The 17,879-nt window shown below is 44.6% G+C and overlaps 1 protein-coding gene across 1 annotated transcript in view; it reads left to right on the forward strand.

The window, feature by feature from the left end:
- The window catches only part of ASAH1 (N-acylsphingosine amidohydrolase 1), a 167,253-nt gene that overhangs the window by 137,249 nt on the left and 12,125 nt on the right, over nucleotides 1-17,879 (forward strand). The window contains exons 12-13 of the mRNA XM_069200267.1: nucleotides 1,210-1,333; nucleotides 7,091-7,147. Coding sequence (XP_069056368.1) covers nucleotides 1,210-1,333; nucleotides 7,091-7,147 — 181 coding nt within the window. The remainder of the gene's footprint in view (nucleotides 1-1,209; nucleotides 1,334-7,090; nucleotides 7,148-17,879) is intronic.

Raw genomic sequence — 17,879 nt, forward strand, 5'->3', positions numbered from 1 at the left:
TATTCAACGATCTGGGTGGGGAGGTATATAAGGTAATCAAATAATCAAACCCATTCAGTAGTGCCATCGGGATATATGTGCATGGCTGTGAAATTGGAGGACCTCACTCGAGATCCAAAGGCCAGGAACAGCGAAGACACCTGGAGGTGGCAGCCATATCCATCCTTAAGGTGCCACTACAGTTAACAGATAAACCCCCATCCCTTCATGGAGTTCTCTTGTCCGTTTTGGCAGACAGATCCTCAATGTTGATATCACAAGCATCCAGACATGGCACCTCCCCTCACGACGTGTATGGAAATTGGGTTTGTAGCAAATAATTGTCATTTCAGCATCATTAACTAAAGTGTCTTGATTTGTTTTGATCCTAGTTCCATCACACTTCAGAATTATAAAAAGCGCTTCATTTGTGCACTTCAGAATTAAGAAAGAGCTGTTTATTTGTGCCTTCTTAACTGTTTTTTAAAAAAAAATATTTATACAGTTCATTTATAGCTATATACATATTGTCTGTTAGAAAAAATCGACAGCCTTTTCTTTCACACCAGCTAGATTGTCACATAGTTCACTTTACAAAAGCCTCACACTTCAATAAGAGAAAGGAAAGTAAACATCAGTCTTCATGTTAAAAGTATAAGCAGCAATTTATCTGAGAACTAAACTGACATTTGACCTCTGTCTTTGAATGCACAGCAAATATGACAAGATAAGAACAAAATTTAAAGTCATCATTAACTCTCATTCACCTTCAGAACTCAAGCATGGTTATTTGGGGGGGGGGGGGGGCTCCTGCACCCCCACAGTCTTACTTCCAGCGCCTAGGAGATTTAACTTGGGGTCATACATTGTCGAAATTGGTGTGTGACTTCATGCTTTCCTCCTTGGTCACTACAGTCATAGGCACTGGACACAGGGCATGGCTGAAACCAATGTTCATTGCCCAGCACTAGCAATGCCATGCTGTAGACCATGCTATGCAGGTACTGCAGATATGGGTAGTGGGTACATAGTGTGAAAGAAAAACATGCATCATGCATGCTAGGGTCATGGATAACCTACTGGCTTGCATGCTGGGCATAGAGCATGGCAAAAAGTTAAAGTGGGCATAGTTACCAGGCACAGGGCATGTCCTAATGCAGATCCTATTTCAGCAGTCGCTGCAGGACAGGTGTAGTAAATAGTAAATCTCATCCTTTGTTTTTCTATTAGACTTGACATCAAACAAGGTAGATGGTATGTTCTGGAAACCAACTATGACCACTGGAAGGCACCATTCGTTCTTGATGACCGTAGAACCCCTGCAATGAAGTGCATGAACAGGACAACACAAGAGGTAATCCTACTCAGTCATCCGAACAACTGGTTATTCAAGCAAAATATGTTGTCTTGTAAAATGTAATGTCTCCTAGTGTCCTTTATGATCTACCTGACTCACATTGTCATGCATTTCTAACATATGACTTTCATGTAATCTTGGAACACTTATTTCCAATGTTGTACTGTACTGGTAAATTAAAAAACGTATTTCAATGTAGGTCTGTCATTCTAAATTAACATTTGCAAATTATGTTCCTGCTAGTTACATACTGCAAGTCTTTTAGCCCAGTGGTTCCCAACCCTTTGACTTCTGTGGACCCCTACTTTATCATTACTGGAACCCCCACTTTATCATTACTGGAACCCCCACTGAATCATTACTGGAATCAGGGGGCCCCTAACTGAGTCATTATTATCTCCGGACCACAGGTTGGAAACCACTGTTTTAGCCCATTTCGTGCAACCACTGTCTGTCTAGAAGAGTAGTGCATTCATTATAGTATCTCTGTTACAACACTCGATTGAATAGGCCTAAGTGACCTCGTTCTTCATATGTTTTTCAGCATGAGCTGCTGTCCTTTTGAAAAAGTGCGTTTGACTTCTTTTTAGTGTAGGTGATTATGATGTAATAAAGATATGTTTCTGTTTAATATGTTTGTGTGGATTCGCACAAACACGTAGAGGCATCTATGCTCTCCTAGAAAGCACACACACAAATAAACAACAGACACTTATTACCGAAGGATATGAGTGGGTATATTGATGGATGTTTCATTGCTTACAAGGGTAAGTTTCATGGATGGGTTGTATGATTGGTGCTGGTGAATATGTGGGTGGAAAGCTTGAGGAGAGAGGTAAGGCTCGTTATTGCCAAACATAAAATGTGTGTGTAATCAAACACTCATAATGAGCTTCGTCCCCAAAGAGCTCTGTCCACTAAACTGGTGAAACAAACGATGTGCGACAGCCAGTTCCCCATGAAGGTGCTTTAAAATTAAAAGTGCAGCCAGCGGTTTCAAAATAAACACAAACTGTCTAAAAAATCTTCACTTCCCTGAAAATCCTTTCAGACGTTTGCTCTAAATCACGTGGGTGTATATTCAACATTATGCTTCTTCTAACTATAGAAAATCCACATATATTTCATATTTACAGACATGATGGGTAGACTAAAACAAATGCAGTGCGTGCTGTTAAACATAAGCAATATAAAATATTGAGTTTGTGGGTGTGTTACTGTCGTAGGTGTGCAGTAATTCGGTGTTAATGTAAATAAGGTCCAGATCAATTATTGCAGTGTCGTGAATGTGCCTTACTGAGCAATGAGGAGATGATTAAAAAATATTTTTGTGATTACTTGGTAATGATAATTGGTGAAGGCCTTGAGTAGTGGTCCTGGGCTGCGATACAGTTGATTTGTGATCAAACTACTGTAGAGCTTCATATATGGAGGAGGGTGTAGTTAACTGGTGATGTAATTGAGGGGTGATGAGGGTCTGTTACCGCTAATCTTATTTGTGGTGGTAAAGGATAGTGTACCAAGAGAGTATTATTAAAGGTGATTTATAGAGATGTGGTAATAGAAACTTGTATGATGGAAACTGCAATTTTGAGGTCTAAGGTTGATGTGCATTGCGTGTGTGTGTGTTATGACAAATCAGATTTGAATAAAAATGGTGATGGGTATAATATATTTAAACTAAAGTAAGAGCAAATAAACATCAACATTTTTACACTGTGTCTCTTGCATATGGGCAAAACGAAGACTACTGGAATTATGCAACATATTTCTAAATCTAGGGCTGCAGACTTGTGCTCTTGTAAGTTTAGTCTGTTTAGCTCATAGCCACAAACAGCTTTAGCTATTTGGAGGCTAACCTGTTATTTGCAATACATAGCATATACTTAGAGTGGGCTTTGAGTCAGCCGCTTGCGCATGATTGGATGGATTTTTTTGTCATAGCCAGTTGTCCGCACTTGCTTTGTTGGCTTGCCTCCCTCTACATGTGTTTGTCCCACCCATGAGCATTTCGATCTCACATAGTTCTGATTACGTGAGTTGGATCCTTCCTCTTTTGGCTTGAGGGAACTCATTTCAGGTCTAACTATAGATAGCTTTCGGTGTCTGGAAGACCTCATGTTATTCATATACTTTAATTATAAGTAGTAGTATAGAGAGAGTGTGGGCTTTTGGTCAGCCCTTCTTAAGTCATCAGCCCTTATGCCATGCCATTATTTGGTTGGACTTTTCTTCAAGCCAGTGTCATTTCATGGACGTTTACGTTGGATATTCAAAGTAGCCCTCAATCACCTTCTTTCCTATGCCCCTCCACCCATCATTATTGTTGCTCCAGTATTCATTTGTGCCTCATCGTTGCCATTTGTTCTTTCCTCTTCTTCGCTCTCTGTCTTCTCATCACTTGTCTTCCTCTCCCCCGCCTGCTTGTGATGTTTACCCCTCACAAGCTTTCATAGTTCATGCATTCAATAAGGACTTTCTCTGTATTAAGAGAATAAGTGCAATCTGTATTATTCATACATCAACCTGGGCTTTTAACTATCTTTTTTTAACATCAGTTAACATCTTCAATGCAAGCTATTCAGCAAATACTGTGTGGAGAGCTCTAACTGGTGCACTGTGTAGATATTGAGACATCATGGCTCAGTTTGTCACTCAGCTATTTAGGAACAAACACAGCAGATCGATTTGTTTGCCCAATAAATGGCTCTTGCTGTGATCGTAATTTGGCAACCCAAAGTAAAGTCAATGGCCGTCTTTCCACTGGAGCCTTGAGTTGATCAGAGCATGGTGCTGCACATGCAATTTTTGGGACTGTACATAGATAATACAGCAGATATGGAGAACTTGAATAAGCTACCAAGCGTAGTGTCTTAAAGAGCCGAACCTTCACCACTGGAAGTTAGATTTCTGCCATGCAGTCATCATAAGTCAAGGTTTTTAATTTATCACTTGCATACTTTAAAGTACTTTTAGCGCTGCAGGTGGATTATTCCACTGAGATACTTAACGACTGTCAGTTTATTTTCAGAGAGTGAAGCAAATATGGGATGCTCATTGTTAGGTATGCATTTACAAAACCCTCCATCTTGGTTTGGAGGACAGAGACCAGTAGGGATAGGAATGTCCCCCCCCTTCCCTGAAGGGAGTGGGCACAAGGAGGGTGTAGCCACCATCAGGGACAGTAGTTATTGGCTACTGCCCTCTAACCCCTAACACGCCCCTAAATCTAGGATTTAAGGGCCTCCCTGAACCCAGCTCACCATATTCCTGGCAACCTACAAGAATAAGAAGGACTGCTAAGCTTGAAAACCCCAGCAGAAAAGAAGGAAGACGATGACTGCTTTGCTCCCAGCCCTACAGCCTGTCTCCTACTTCAAAGAACCGTTAAAACGACCAGCTACGCGGGCCCAGTGCCCTCTGCACCCAAAAAGATCAAGAATTCCCAAGGACAGCGGCTCGGTCTGAAGAAACCTACAACTAAGGACTCTCACCTCACTCCTGATGAGTGAGTCTTGACCCCTGTGCACCGACGCCCACTTCCAGGTGGTCCACCCAGCAAGAGAGGGTCCCCAGGCGATTGTGAGCAAGTGCCCACCCTGGGTTGACCTCTCCACCCTTCCACGACGACGTGCAGAGGGAATTCTGAGGACCCCCCTGACTGCGAGCTCTGGACGAAGCTATCCGACACCTAAAGAACACACAGCACCCGCAGCCCCCAGGCCTTGGACAACCCGACCCCCGGTGCCCCATCATTCAACATGCGGTCTTCCTCCCTGTCCGACCGGTGGTGTGCCTGAGACACCCCCCTAGACCCCACCTGTAGCCTCTGAGTGACCTCCGGGGTCTCCCCATAGACCTGCATTGGAAACTCGACGTCCTGTTTGCACCCTGCACCGACCACCCGTGTGCCACTAAGGGTGTGTGTTTGGTGCCTACTTATGGCCCCTCCAGTGCTCTTATAATCCCCCCTGGCCTGCCTCCGAGCCGGGGGTACTTACCTGCAGGCAGGCCTGATTCAGAGTACCCCCGTCTCCATAGGAGCCCACGTTAAATTTGTTCCACTTTGACCTCAGCACCCCATGGGCCCCGTGTTGCTGGTGGTGAGTGTTTGTGGTTAACTTGAACCCCAACCGGTGGACTTCCTAAAACCCCGAGACGGAAACTGTAAGTGTTGTACATACCTGTAAATCGATCTAACTTTTCTACCCCAGGAACTTTTTCTGAAAATTGCACTGTGTCCATTTTTAAAACAGATTATTGCCAATAATTCCAAAACTGTATTATTTACCTATTTCAAACAAAGTACTGTTGACACCTGTGTGGAATACCAATCTGTTGAAGCACTTACCTGCAACTTGAATCTTGTGGTTCTAAAAATAAATTAACAAAATATATTTTTGATATATAAAAACAATTGGTCTGGGGTTAAGTCCTTGACTGTGTGCTTCTTCTATTGTCTGTGTGTGTACAACAAATGCTTTGCATTACCCTCTGATAAGCCTAACTGCTCGACCACACTACCACAAAGAGAGCATTAGTATTATCTACTTTAGTCTCTGTTAAGCCTCTGGGGAACCTGATATGGAATTTGATATGGTATATACAGAGCCAGCTTCCTACACATACTTTGTTTCAGTTTTTGCAAAGAATATTACTTAATTCATCAGTGGTGAGTGGCCATGAGCAGTCTGATGAGTGGTAGATTGAAGATGGTGACAAGATGGGAGAAGCTCCACCCAGAGTGCTGCATGAGCTTGCTAAAGCTGAGTTTATTTTGCTGGCACTTACCAGAATTTACTGCCCTCCAGTACCTGCCAGCTTACGCTAAGCCTGGGACAACACTGCTATCCAGAAGGTTATGCTGTTTGGCTGTATTGCACAGAGTGCTCAGGGGTGCAATGGGCATGTGCCAGATTTTTGCACCCCCAGGGCAGTGTTGTATTACAGAAGGGGCCGCAGATGGTTGTGCAGCCCATTCTCTAATACTGATAGCTCTGGCACATACGTAAAGCCTGCAGTATCTTCAGAGGGCATTCCCCCATTTCTATGGGGGCGTGGACCATGCAAACGAGGGAATCACTTTGACTGTGCACCTATGCCGTATTATGAACAGGAGCGTGAAGGCAAACATGCTCTTAGGAGGTGCCCTGACATCCCACTGTCTCCCCTCAGACAGGGGCAATAACTCACTGTACCCACCTGCAAAGAGACCTCTAATCCCTGCACAAAAAAATCACAGAGGGGCTTTGAAGCAGCCGCTCCTCATCTCACTTGAATGTGCTGCCTCCAGAGCAGTGAAATTTGCACATGCCTTAGGGACAGCGCTTTCATTGTAATAAGGACAGCTCTTTGTAATTGGGCGCACTGTCCCTGTTTGCGGCCTTCCACACCACTTTAAAGGTGGGCTCTGGCGCAAACAAAGACAGTGCACCCTTTCCATAATACTGCATTGGCGTGCTTTACCAAGCAGCAGAGTCTTTCTAAGGTGCCTCTACATTCATTTCTCTTGAGAGAGAGATAAATCTCGCTAACCTGACTGAAAGCTACTAAGAACAAAAGTGCTCGATTTGAGCTGGATGTTGTAAAGAAAATAGTTGTGGAAATCGGTCCATTCAAACCAAGTCCATGAAGGTTTATCTCTAGAACGAGTTTCCCAATTCATGCAATGTATTGTGTTCCATGCCACTAATAGGATGAGTTATGGACCTATTAGAATTCTGTAACTGCTTTTCATTGTGTTTTTTTCCTTAGAATATATCATTTAAGACGGTTTACGATGTCCTTTCAACAAAACCGGTTCTCAATAAGGTACGTTATTAGAACATGTATTTCACTGTTTAATGACGTGTCTCTGGAAAGGGCTCAGTTGCGCTGTGTCGTGGATTATCAGACAGCAGAGAATGTATTAACTGAACAGCTCTTTGTGAAATTGTGGCTTGCATTTCCTTAACGTTCTCTTCCATCATGCTTTACCCTCGTAGGTGTTAGCAATCTACATTTTGTCCTGTAGATTTTAAGTAATATCCGACTAATGAGTGCATTTTTTATTTAAAAAAAAGTAACTGCTAATTGCATGCTTTCCAGAGGAGAGGCTTCAATAATGCAATTTGGATCTAACAAACTCTTTTATCCATCTTTTCTCCTGCATTTATGAAACATTGTAGTTGCAATCATTAGTGTGTAATTGACTTAGAAAATAATTTTTGTTTCACTAGATATAGAGAAATGTGTGCAGTATTTGCTTTAAATTGACCCAAGGATTGCTTATGATCGCCCCTTCACACCAGTACTTAAAAACTAAGGAATAGCGCAAGATTGGGAGACATCCAGTTGGAATGCGGAAAATACTTGGATGTAGTTCAAAGTAGACAAGTGTAGTCAGATGTTTTTTCAGTTGATGAATGAGATTGGTTAAAGGACAGAGTGGCAAAGCATTCTTGATTTAGATAAAGTGAATACGCTTTGAACAGTGCCACGGGAGGGGGGGATAACAAGTGGGTAAAAGTTGGATCCTTTGCTCTTCAGAAAGTAACTAAGTAACTTCAGTTTGTTTATGTATGTCTTAAATTATGTTATCATTCTCTATTCGCCTGCTCCCTGATAGTCCCACAGTGCATTAAATTGTGGTAAAATTACACTCTTGGAAGAACATTGGTCTGAATCCTGATGATCGCAAATATTCATGTGGTTAAGCTTATTTTTTCTGAGAACACTTTTACATAATGTTTTTATTTCATGTTTGTACCTGATTAATACTTGACGCAAGCTTGGAAACTTTTTGATGATGGAGAATTAACTGCTAATTACCTAGATCAGAGATTCTCTGTTGCATTTTCTACAGATTCACACTTTTACTTTGCTATCTTCCTTGAGCAAGTATGATATATGAATGAATATAATCTCATAGAATGGATCTGCAAAATTAGTCTCCTCGAAGCTGTTATTAGTAGTAGGGGTAGTTTCGGGAAGGATACACAATTAGAAAGAATATAGGTTTGCTGTAAAAAGGACACGATCATTGTACCAGAATTGTGTAGCCTCAATTAAAATTAAGAAGACCACATTACTAAGTTACTAGGCAATGAACACGGAGTCTATCACTGTATTGTCAATCTTGCCACCTGTAGTCCCACACAGCTACACTCTACAGTGGCCAGCCAAGTAATTGACAAAGGCAGACTGTTTTCCAGTTTGTGATTGTACAACACCTACATTTTTAAGAAAATCCTCTACGTATGGACCTAAAAGTCTGTCGAAAATGACAGGGTGCTGCATCCTGCATTAATAGAAGTACAAGGGAGATAACGTCCTTCCATCGTCTACACTCCTACAGCCCAGTTCTATTTCCACAATACACTCCCTCAACCATGCTCTGCCTCCACATAGCCTACTCTGCACCTGATCATCAGTGCCCTCATATCTTCGGCCATACTTTACAAATCTTTAGCCAAGTTTTATGTACTCTTGTCCATGCACTTTTGTGTGCTGTATTTACCCTTGCCTGCTCTCTGCAGACCCTTAGCAATGTGCCTCTCCAGAGCATGACTTTCCTCCTTATACTACTCATCCTTAATCATGTTCTGCTTGTCCTGGGCTATGCAACGTAAACAACAAAGTGTGATTTTTACTAGTCTGGCTATTCTCTTCACACCATCCATCATACAATACACAAGGCCCACTACCCTCAATCAGACACTACTTTTTAAGATGACAGAGTGGAAGGATGAGCTTTCAAAGTGAAAGAACAATACCTAACACAAGTACTTACGAGGTAGGCACTTCATGAAGCCTCTAGGGAGAGGGTTTGGGCGAACAATGAAAGCCAGGTGCTTCCCTGGAGCGTTGAACAAAAAAAATAAAAAAGTAGTTCCCTCATGTCAGCAGTAAAAGTTACAACTCATCCAAACAAAATTAAAGAAACAAAGGTATGCTGCAAGGGAGGTACAAAAAGTAGAATAGGGAACTGAGGAAGATAAGATAGCTATTGAGTCATGAGCAAGCTAGGGGGCTGGCCCAAAGCCTACTGTTTTTCACAATAGGTCTTCAACAACTGACAACTAGCCAAGACCTAAAAAGCTATTGCCAATATTAAACTTTTGAGGTGTTACTTTTGGCTTCAGTGTAGATAGTTTTAGGGAGCATGGTACTGTTTAAGTTAATATCATTTATTTTCACATAATTTTCCATGTCGTATTGGATCTAATATAGCCAGATGTGGGAGTATGAACTCCTCTCTATCATTATAGTACTCCTCCATGTTCTAACCTGTGAAGCAGAGTTCTGAGCATCTGCAGCATTTACTATGGTGCCATCCAGCTCACTGTCACAGTAAAATTCAGAATTTATTCCTCTGTTCTAATGGAGCGATCCAGTGGCCTAAGTGGAGGCAGTTCACCCGAGCTGTATTTTGACGGACAGCAATGAGAAGCGAAGGAGCGATAAAAGCATGGGGCGGTGTTAAAGGGACCAAATAGTCTGTTGGATGTATCTCCCTCATTGGACGACGACTGAGCCCAGGCCACAAGATTCAACCCTTTCTTTCTGTGGACGGTAACTGTGCCTCCCAAGGAAAATAAGCAGTTTATAGGGAAGGATAACACTAAGTTTTTTTTATAGTTCATTTCTTTTTATTGTGTGGAGGAAAGTACCATCTTATCTCCAGATATTTCCACTTAGACAATGAAGACTCGTATGGACAATGTTAGCCTTATTGTCCCTTGTTTGGAGTGGGGGGGGGGGTTGTGTAGGAAAGTACCATCTTGTCTGGCATGTTACCCCCATTTTTACATGTAAGTCAGTTTGTTTTTGCCTGTCTCACTGGGATCCTGCTAGCCAGGACTCCAGTTCTCATAGTTGTGGCCTGAATGTGTATACCTGTGTAGTGACCAACTGTGTCATTGAGGCTCTGCTAATCAGAACCTCAGTGCTTATGCTCTATCTGCCTTTAAATTTGTCACTATAGGCTAGTGACTACTGTTACCAATTTCAATTGGCACACTGGAACACCCTTATAATTCCCTAGTATATGGTACCTGGTGACTCAGCGTATTGGGGTTCTAGGAGATCGCTATTGGCTGCAGCATTTCTTTTGCCACCCATAGGGAGCTCAGACAAACCTTTACACAGGACTGCCACTGCTGCCTGAGTGAAATAACACACACATTATTTCACAGCCATTTTCACTGTACTTAAGTAACTTATAAGTCACCTATATGTCTAACCTTCACTTGCTCAAGGTTAGGTGCAAAGTTACTAAGTGTGAGGGCAGCCTTGCACTAGCAAAGGTGCCCCCACATAGTTCAGGGCCCTTTCCCCGGACTTTGTGAGTGCGGGGACACCATTACATGCGTGCACTACATATGGTCAATACCTATATGTAGCTTCACAATGGTAACTCCGAACATCATGGAATTGTCCCCCCATGCCAAATCTGGTATTGGGGACACAATTTCATGCATCCCCGGGGCTCCACTATGGACCCCAGGTACTGCCAAACCAGCTCTCTGGGGTTTTCTCTGCCACTACTGCTGCTGCCACCCCACAGACAGGGTTCTGCCCTCCTGGGGTGTGGGCAGCCCAGTTCCAGGAAGGCAGAACAAAGAGTTTCCTCTGAGAGAGGGTGTTACACCCTCTCCCTTTGGAAATAGGTATTAAAGGCTTGGGAGGGGTAGCTTCTCCCAGCCTCTGGAAATGCTTTGAATGGCACAGATGGTGCTCTCCTTGCATAAGCCAGTCTACACTGTCTCTGGCGCAAAACTGGACAAAGGGAAGGGGAGTGACCACTCCCCTGTCCATCACCACCCCAGGGGTGGTGCCCAGAGCTCTCCAGTGTGTCTCAGACCTCTGCCATCTTGTTTCCAGAGGTGTGAGGGCACTCTGGAGGACTCTGAGTGGCCAGTGCCAGCAGGTGACGTCAGAGACCGCTCCTGATAGGTGCTTAATTGACTAGGTGGCCAATCCTCCTCTGAGGGCTATTTAGGGTTTCTCCAGTGGGCTTTTCCTCACATAACGACTTGCAAGAATCCAGCAGGACTCCTCTTCACTTCTCTCTTCGACTTCTGCCAAGGAACGACCGCTGACTGCAACAAAGTAGCCAGAAGGTTACCAGCGACATTGCAGCGCCTAATCCTGTCGGCTTTATCGACTGTTTCCTGGTGGTGCATGCTCTGGGGGCTGCCTGCCTTCACCCTGCATTAGAAGCCACGAAGAAATCTCCAGTGGGTCGACGGAATCTTTCCCCTGCTCCAGCAGGCACCAAACTTCAGCGTCACCAGTATTCTGGGACCCCTCTCATCCTGACGAGCGTGGCCCCTGGAACACAGGTGGTGGACCCAAGTGATCCAGACTGTCCAGTGGTCCAATTGTCCAAATTTGGAGGAGGTAAGTCCTTGCCTCCCCTCTCCAGACAGTTATCCTGTACACTGCGTGATCTGCAGCTACAAGGGCTTCTGTGCACATTTCCAAGAAATCCTGCATGCACAGCCGAGCCTAGGTCCCTAGCACTCCGTCCTGTGATGCTCAGCTCCCTGAGTTGATCTCTGGTGTCGTGAGACCTCTCTTTGCAGTGTTGAGATGACCGCCATATTCAGTCTTCTTGAACCCGTGTTCAAGGACTTCTGCGGGTGCTTCCTTCTTGTCCGAGGGCTCTCTACATTGCTGAGGGCCCCCTCTGTCTCCTCTCCCAAATGGCGACATCCGGGTCCTTCTTGGGCCCAGGCAGCACCCTTTTTCTTCAACTGCGACTCTTGCAGCTAGCAAGTCTTGTTTGTGGTATTTTGCCAAGGAAGCAACTCTGCATCCTCCAGCACACCGTGGGACATCTTCTGCACAAACGAGAAGTTCCTAGCACCTTTCGTTATTGCAGAGTCCTTAGCTTCTTCCATCCGGAGGCAGCCATTTTGCACCTTCATCTGGGGTTTAGTGGGCCCCTGCACCCCCCACCCCAGACACTTTCGCGACTCTTGGACTTGGTCCCCTTCCTTTGCAGGTCCTCAGGTCCAGGAATCCGTCTTCAGTGCTTTGCAGTCTGTTGTGGTCTTTTCAAAATCCTCTATTACAACATTAGTTTGTTTCTGGGGAAATAGTAGTACTTTACTCCTGCTTTCCAGGGTCTTGGTGTGGGGTATCTTGGACACCCTTAGTGTTTTCTTACACTCCCAGTGACCCCCTACACACTACACCAGCCTAGGGGTCCATTCGTGGTTCGTATTCCACTTTCTTAGTATATGGTCTGTGTTGCACCTAGGCCTATTGCATCCTATTGTATTCTACAGTGTTTGCACTACTTTCTGGCTGTTTCTTACCTGATTTGGTTTTCTGTGTATATTTTGTGTATTTTACTTACCTCCTAAGGGAGTATATCCTCTGAGATATTTTTGGCACATTGTCACTAAAATAAAGTACCTTTATTTTTAGTAACTTATTGTCTTTCTTATGATATAGTACCTATATGATATGAGTGGTATAGAAGGAGCTTTGCATGTCTCCTAGTTCATCCTAAGCTGCTCTGCTATAGCTACCTCTATCAGTCTAAGCTGCTAGAACACTACTACTCTACTAATAAGGGATAACTGTACCTGGCACAAGGTTTAAGTACCATTGGTACCCATTAAGCCAGGCCAGCCTCCTACATTGTGTTTTACCGTTTAACAATATCACTCACCTACATCCCATGGGCCGGTAAGGAGAACAACAAAGGGAGTAAGTTTATGGTGGGTATAGGATATCAGAGGGGGGGTCCCACTTGTAAGTGTCACCATGGATTAAGCATTTGAGTTGATGTACAGTGTCAGCCCAACGTTCATGATGACAGGGGCCAGTCAATCTCATTGTGTGACTGTTGCGGTCTTACCAGCTTTTAGCCATAACACACGCATGTACATGGGACATGTGAGTTCTCTATTCTTCTGCCAGAAATCTGATACAGGGCGCCCACTTTTTCTCGAAATGTGGGAGATTATTCTCTAGGGATGCCGTTAGTTTCTCCATCCTCACCAAATCCCACAACCCGTGTAGCCAGTCTGAATGAGTTGGTGTTTTCTCCACTCCCTAGTTGGAGGTAAGTACCTGTTTAGTTGGGCATAGTTAGCGTTATGGTCTTTCCCTTGTAAAAGTGCAGTGGGTATGTCAGTGTATTGGACAGCCCCAAAAGGATTATAAATGGGGAAGCAGGGGATGTCAAAAAATGTTGTTGATGCCTTTCAATACCTTATTCCAGGCATCACTTCAGTTTGGAACAGTGCCAAACTGAATTGATGCCTGGAATAAGGATCAGCGTGTCAGTCTCACCACAGTTGCGCTAGTTTCCCTGTTGCCTGGCAGGTGTGTAATACCAATAGTGAGTTATTTTGAGTAAAGTATTTTTGTCAGATGCACTACAATCAGAAACGCAGGATCTGTTGAGGATGTCTGACCATTCTTTCGATGTGAAGTAGTAGTCCAGTTCTGATTCCCACCTCCTTTGTGCAGGGGATTTGACCGGTGAGGGAGTTGTGTTCAGAAAATTATAGATGTCGGACAAGAGCGACATGTCCTCCAAGCAGGTGATATCCATTATTTGAAGAGAGTCAAGGTGCCTGCTGGCACATATGTGGATGGTGTAGATCGGTGATCCTTGATGGCTGTGTATCTCCATTTCTCTTGGTTTGGGAGGCAATAACTTGTTTGCATTTGCTCAGAGATCTGTAGACTGGTGTGATCAAACTGATCTATTATTTTACAGTTCGCATAGATGATAGTCCTTGCCATACTGGGTAGGTACAAAGTCGGGATTGCCAAAGATTGCTGAGAATGGAGAAGGGTTTGAGAAGAGTCATGTTTGATGTCATGTGCGGCTGTAGATACACATGCTCTGCATACTTCTGCCATCTAGTGTTAGGTCCGGTTGGTTGCAAGTTGTTTTTCTTCAAAAGTTCTTTGGAGTCACGAGGTGTAGTGACTCCTCCTCTTGCTGGTAATGTGCATGGGCATCGACTCCGGTCATATTTCACTGAGCTCCAGCTGTCTTTTCAGACTCTTTCCGTTCGGGATGCATCCCATGTGATCAGTATTTGTTGTCGATGCACATCTCCATTCCTTGCGTTTCAGGACCAGAAAAAACACTCTTCAGATCGACACGCTCTGACAGAGGCCTTCTGAGCCACGCCCTTCAGACCACCATTTTCTCAATTCATCCAACTCGAGAATGAACTACTTATGGAACGGACTCCCTTCTGTTTCTGTCCTAAGTGCCACGCAAAGTTTCCCATGGACTGACCAACACAAAGCCTGCAATCTCTCTTTGTCACCAGACCACAGAGAGGAGGGCTGAAAGGCTTACCAGTCTTTTAGATCTAAGAAACCTCCACTGGACCGAAGAGCCCGCTGTTGAGAAATGCAACAACATGAGATTGAGGAGACCCTAGACATCTTTGCAGAACAAGATGTCGAGTCAGAGGACAAACAAGAACTACAAGAGGCCTTGGTGGCTGAGGAGGAGGCCCTTTCGGTCGAGGACTCCGAGTCCGATTTAGACACAGTCCTCGAAATGCAAGATCTCCCTCCAGCACAATGTACAGTGAGTACACCCCTGACCTGCCCAAGAAACCATCACCTCCCACTGAAGCAAAGGTTACTGAGCCACCACTGCCTTCGGCACCAAAACACACATTCGGATGCCCCACCATTGAGCTCAGCACCAAAGCCTAAGCATACCATCTCTGCATAAAGCCGACTAGCTCCAACCTCAGCACCAACAGTTTCGGGCTTCCAGTCGGCACAGACCACCTTGGTGCCCAAAAGACAAGTGTAGCCAGTCTCGGCACCAACGGTTTCGGCCTCAAAACATAAGATCGCTTTGGCGGCGAAAACAATTGAGGAGTACATCACCATCGGAGGTTAGCACCTCCATTGAGCCCATCCTTCGTATGATGAAGCAGCAGCTCGATGCTAAACGGACAACTCCAGATATAACCACAGACGGTCAGTGTCTTGGCAAAAGCTGTTGTCACTCCCCCATCAAAGAGACAGCTTTCATTTGCAGATCTATTGATCTGCCAAACAGAAGAGGATGGGTAAAGACACTGTTGCTGCAAACCCTCCTCTACCTACCTCTCCTTCACCACCCTTACCATAACCTCCTCATTCACAGGGCGACCTACTTGACATCACCCCATTCTTTTACGGGTGATCAGGGGACAACACTCTCCCTTTCTCCCAATACACAGACCCTTGGTCAAACTATGATGTTGATCTACACACTGACCCAGTGGTCTACCCTGCCAGACCTTCTCCCCCAGATAATACCACCTCTTTTGAGGAGCTTATCGCTAGGGCCCCACATATGTCAGGTACTCCTAGGTAAGGTGCCCATTGAGGATGATTTCCTCTTCTCTTTGAGGCCCTCTCCCCCTCTCACAGGGCAACACAGTACTTCCCAATGCTGAAGAGAATGTTAGGGCATTCAGAAGATATTTTTAAAGGTCCAGCAAGGGCATGCATCATCACACCACACATGGAAAAAAAATTGGTTTCTTCCTTTGACCCCATTTTCATTAGAGGTCAAATTCCCCCTGATTCGTTAGTGGTCTCCAGTGCTAGGAAAAGAGCAAACCCTCAAGCCGCCAGTGATGCTCTGCCTTCTGAAAACGCTGCTGAAGCCCAAACAGCCAACCATTGGTGTACAGAAAACACTCAAGGGCAGATATGACCCTGCCCACTGGAACGAAATGGAGGAACTCATCCAATACCTCCCAGAGGAGCACAGGTAGAGAGGCCAAGAGATAGTTAGTGAGGGACAACTTATTTCTAATAATTCAATCTGGTGTGCTTTAGAGTCCGCTGACACAGCTGCCAGCAGAATTAACACATTTTGCACTGGCATGCATGGCTACACATATCCAGCTTTAGGCCCGAGATACGATAGACCATACTAAATGTCTTATTCGGCAAAAAGCACCTCTTCATTCCACACGTCGACCAGGCACTTGGTAAAAAAGAAGGATCCTGAGGTGGCTAAATTGATGGGTGCCTTACCAACCCCTACTGCTCATGGGTCCTTCTGCTGGCCATCATATAAACTGGTGCCAAGACCACATCCACAGTCACCTCGTCGTCCTATCACAAAGGCCAAGGACAGATATCCTTCCATAGAGGCTTCTACAGAGGTTCATAAAGGGGAAATCAGAATAAAGGAAGTGGCAAAAAATCTCCCCTTTTGGCTCCCCAGCTGCCACAAAGCAGTGACTCCCTACTCCTTCTCCCCGACTTCTCAACACCTGATGGAGGGCATCTACAATATTTCCTCCCTGCCTGGCAAAATATAAAAGCAGGTCAATGGGTGTTGGATATTACACAACATGGTTACTGTCTGGAGAGCATTTCCACACCTCCAAACATTCCTCCTCGCACTCACAAACTTTCTCCATAACACCTCATTCTGCTCAAACAGAAAGTTCAGGCTCTTCTAAACAAAGGAGCCGTATAACCTGTTCCTACACACCATCAAGGGATAAGAGTATACTCCCTATACTTTCTGATCCCAAAAAAGGAGGGGTCATTAAGGCGGATTCTAGATCTCTGGCTGTTAAATTATTACATCCTGCCAGAGCATTTTCACTTGCTAAGACTTCAGGAAGTGATCCCATTTAAGGCGATTTCCTCTCAGGACTAGACTTGAAGGATGCCTACTTTCACATCTCTATACACCCAGCACATATCAAATTCTCAGATTTGTGATAGCAGGCAACCACTACCAGTTCAAAGTTCTCCCGTTAGGAGTAACTACTGCACCACGTGTTCACAGTATGACTTGCGGTGGTAGCAACTCACTTACGCAGACAAAACATTCATGTTTTCCCATATCTAGACAACTGGCTTATCAAAGCCAGCACTGTCATACTTTGTCTACATCACATCCAAATCACCATAGACGTGCTAGATCAACTAGGCTTCACTATCAATTTCCAAAAGTCTCATCTTCAGCCTCTGTAGATCCAGCCTGTTCTGAACACGCAGCTGGGATTAGCCTATCCCAATGCAGCAAGAGTACAAAACTTTCAAGCACAACTTTCATGTTTTTTCCCCAGTCATCAAGTCACAGTCAGATGTGTCACAATGGTCTCTTGCATTGCCATAGTGCCAAATTCCTGCCTGCACATCCATCCATTGCAGGAATGTCTAGCATGTGAATGATCTCAGTCACGGGATCGTCTGGAGGATCTAGTGCTGGTAGACAGCCACACCCGTCGCTGTCATGCATTGGTGTAACAAAAACAACCTGTTAAAGGGGTGGCCTTTCTTAGACCCTGTTCCTCAAACCATACTAACAATGGAAGCTTCACAGACAGGATGGGGTGCTCACCTTCATGATCTCACAATCCAAACATCGCATGGTGCACCTAGAGTTTCTTGCCTTTCAGCTAGTACTGAAAGCATTCACTTCTCACCTCGTCAGCAAATTTGTTCTGGTCTGCAGGGACAAGATGACAACCATGTGTTATGTGCACAAACATTCGGGGACACATTCTCTACAGCTGTCTCGCCTGTCTCAGAAGATCTGGCA

The sequence above is a fragment of the Pleurodeles waltl genome, chromosome 1_2, assembly GCF_031143425.1.
Source record: "Pleurodeles waltl isolate 20211129_DDA chromosome 1_2, aPleWal1.hap1.20221129, whole genome shotgun sequence".
NCBI lineage: Eukaryota > Metazoa > Chordata > Amphibia > Caudata > Salamandridae > Pleurodeles > Pleurodeles waltl.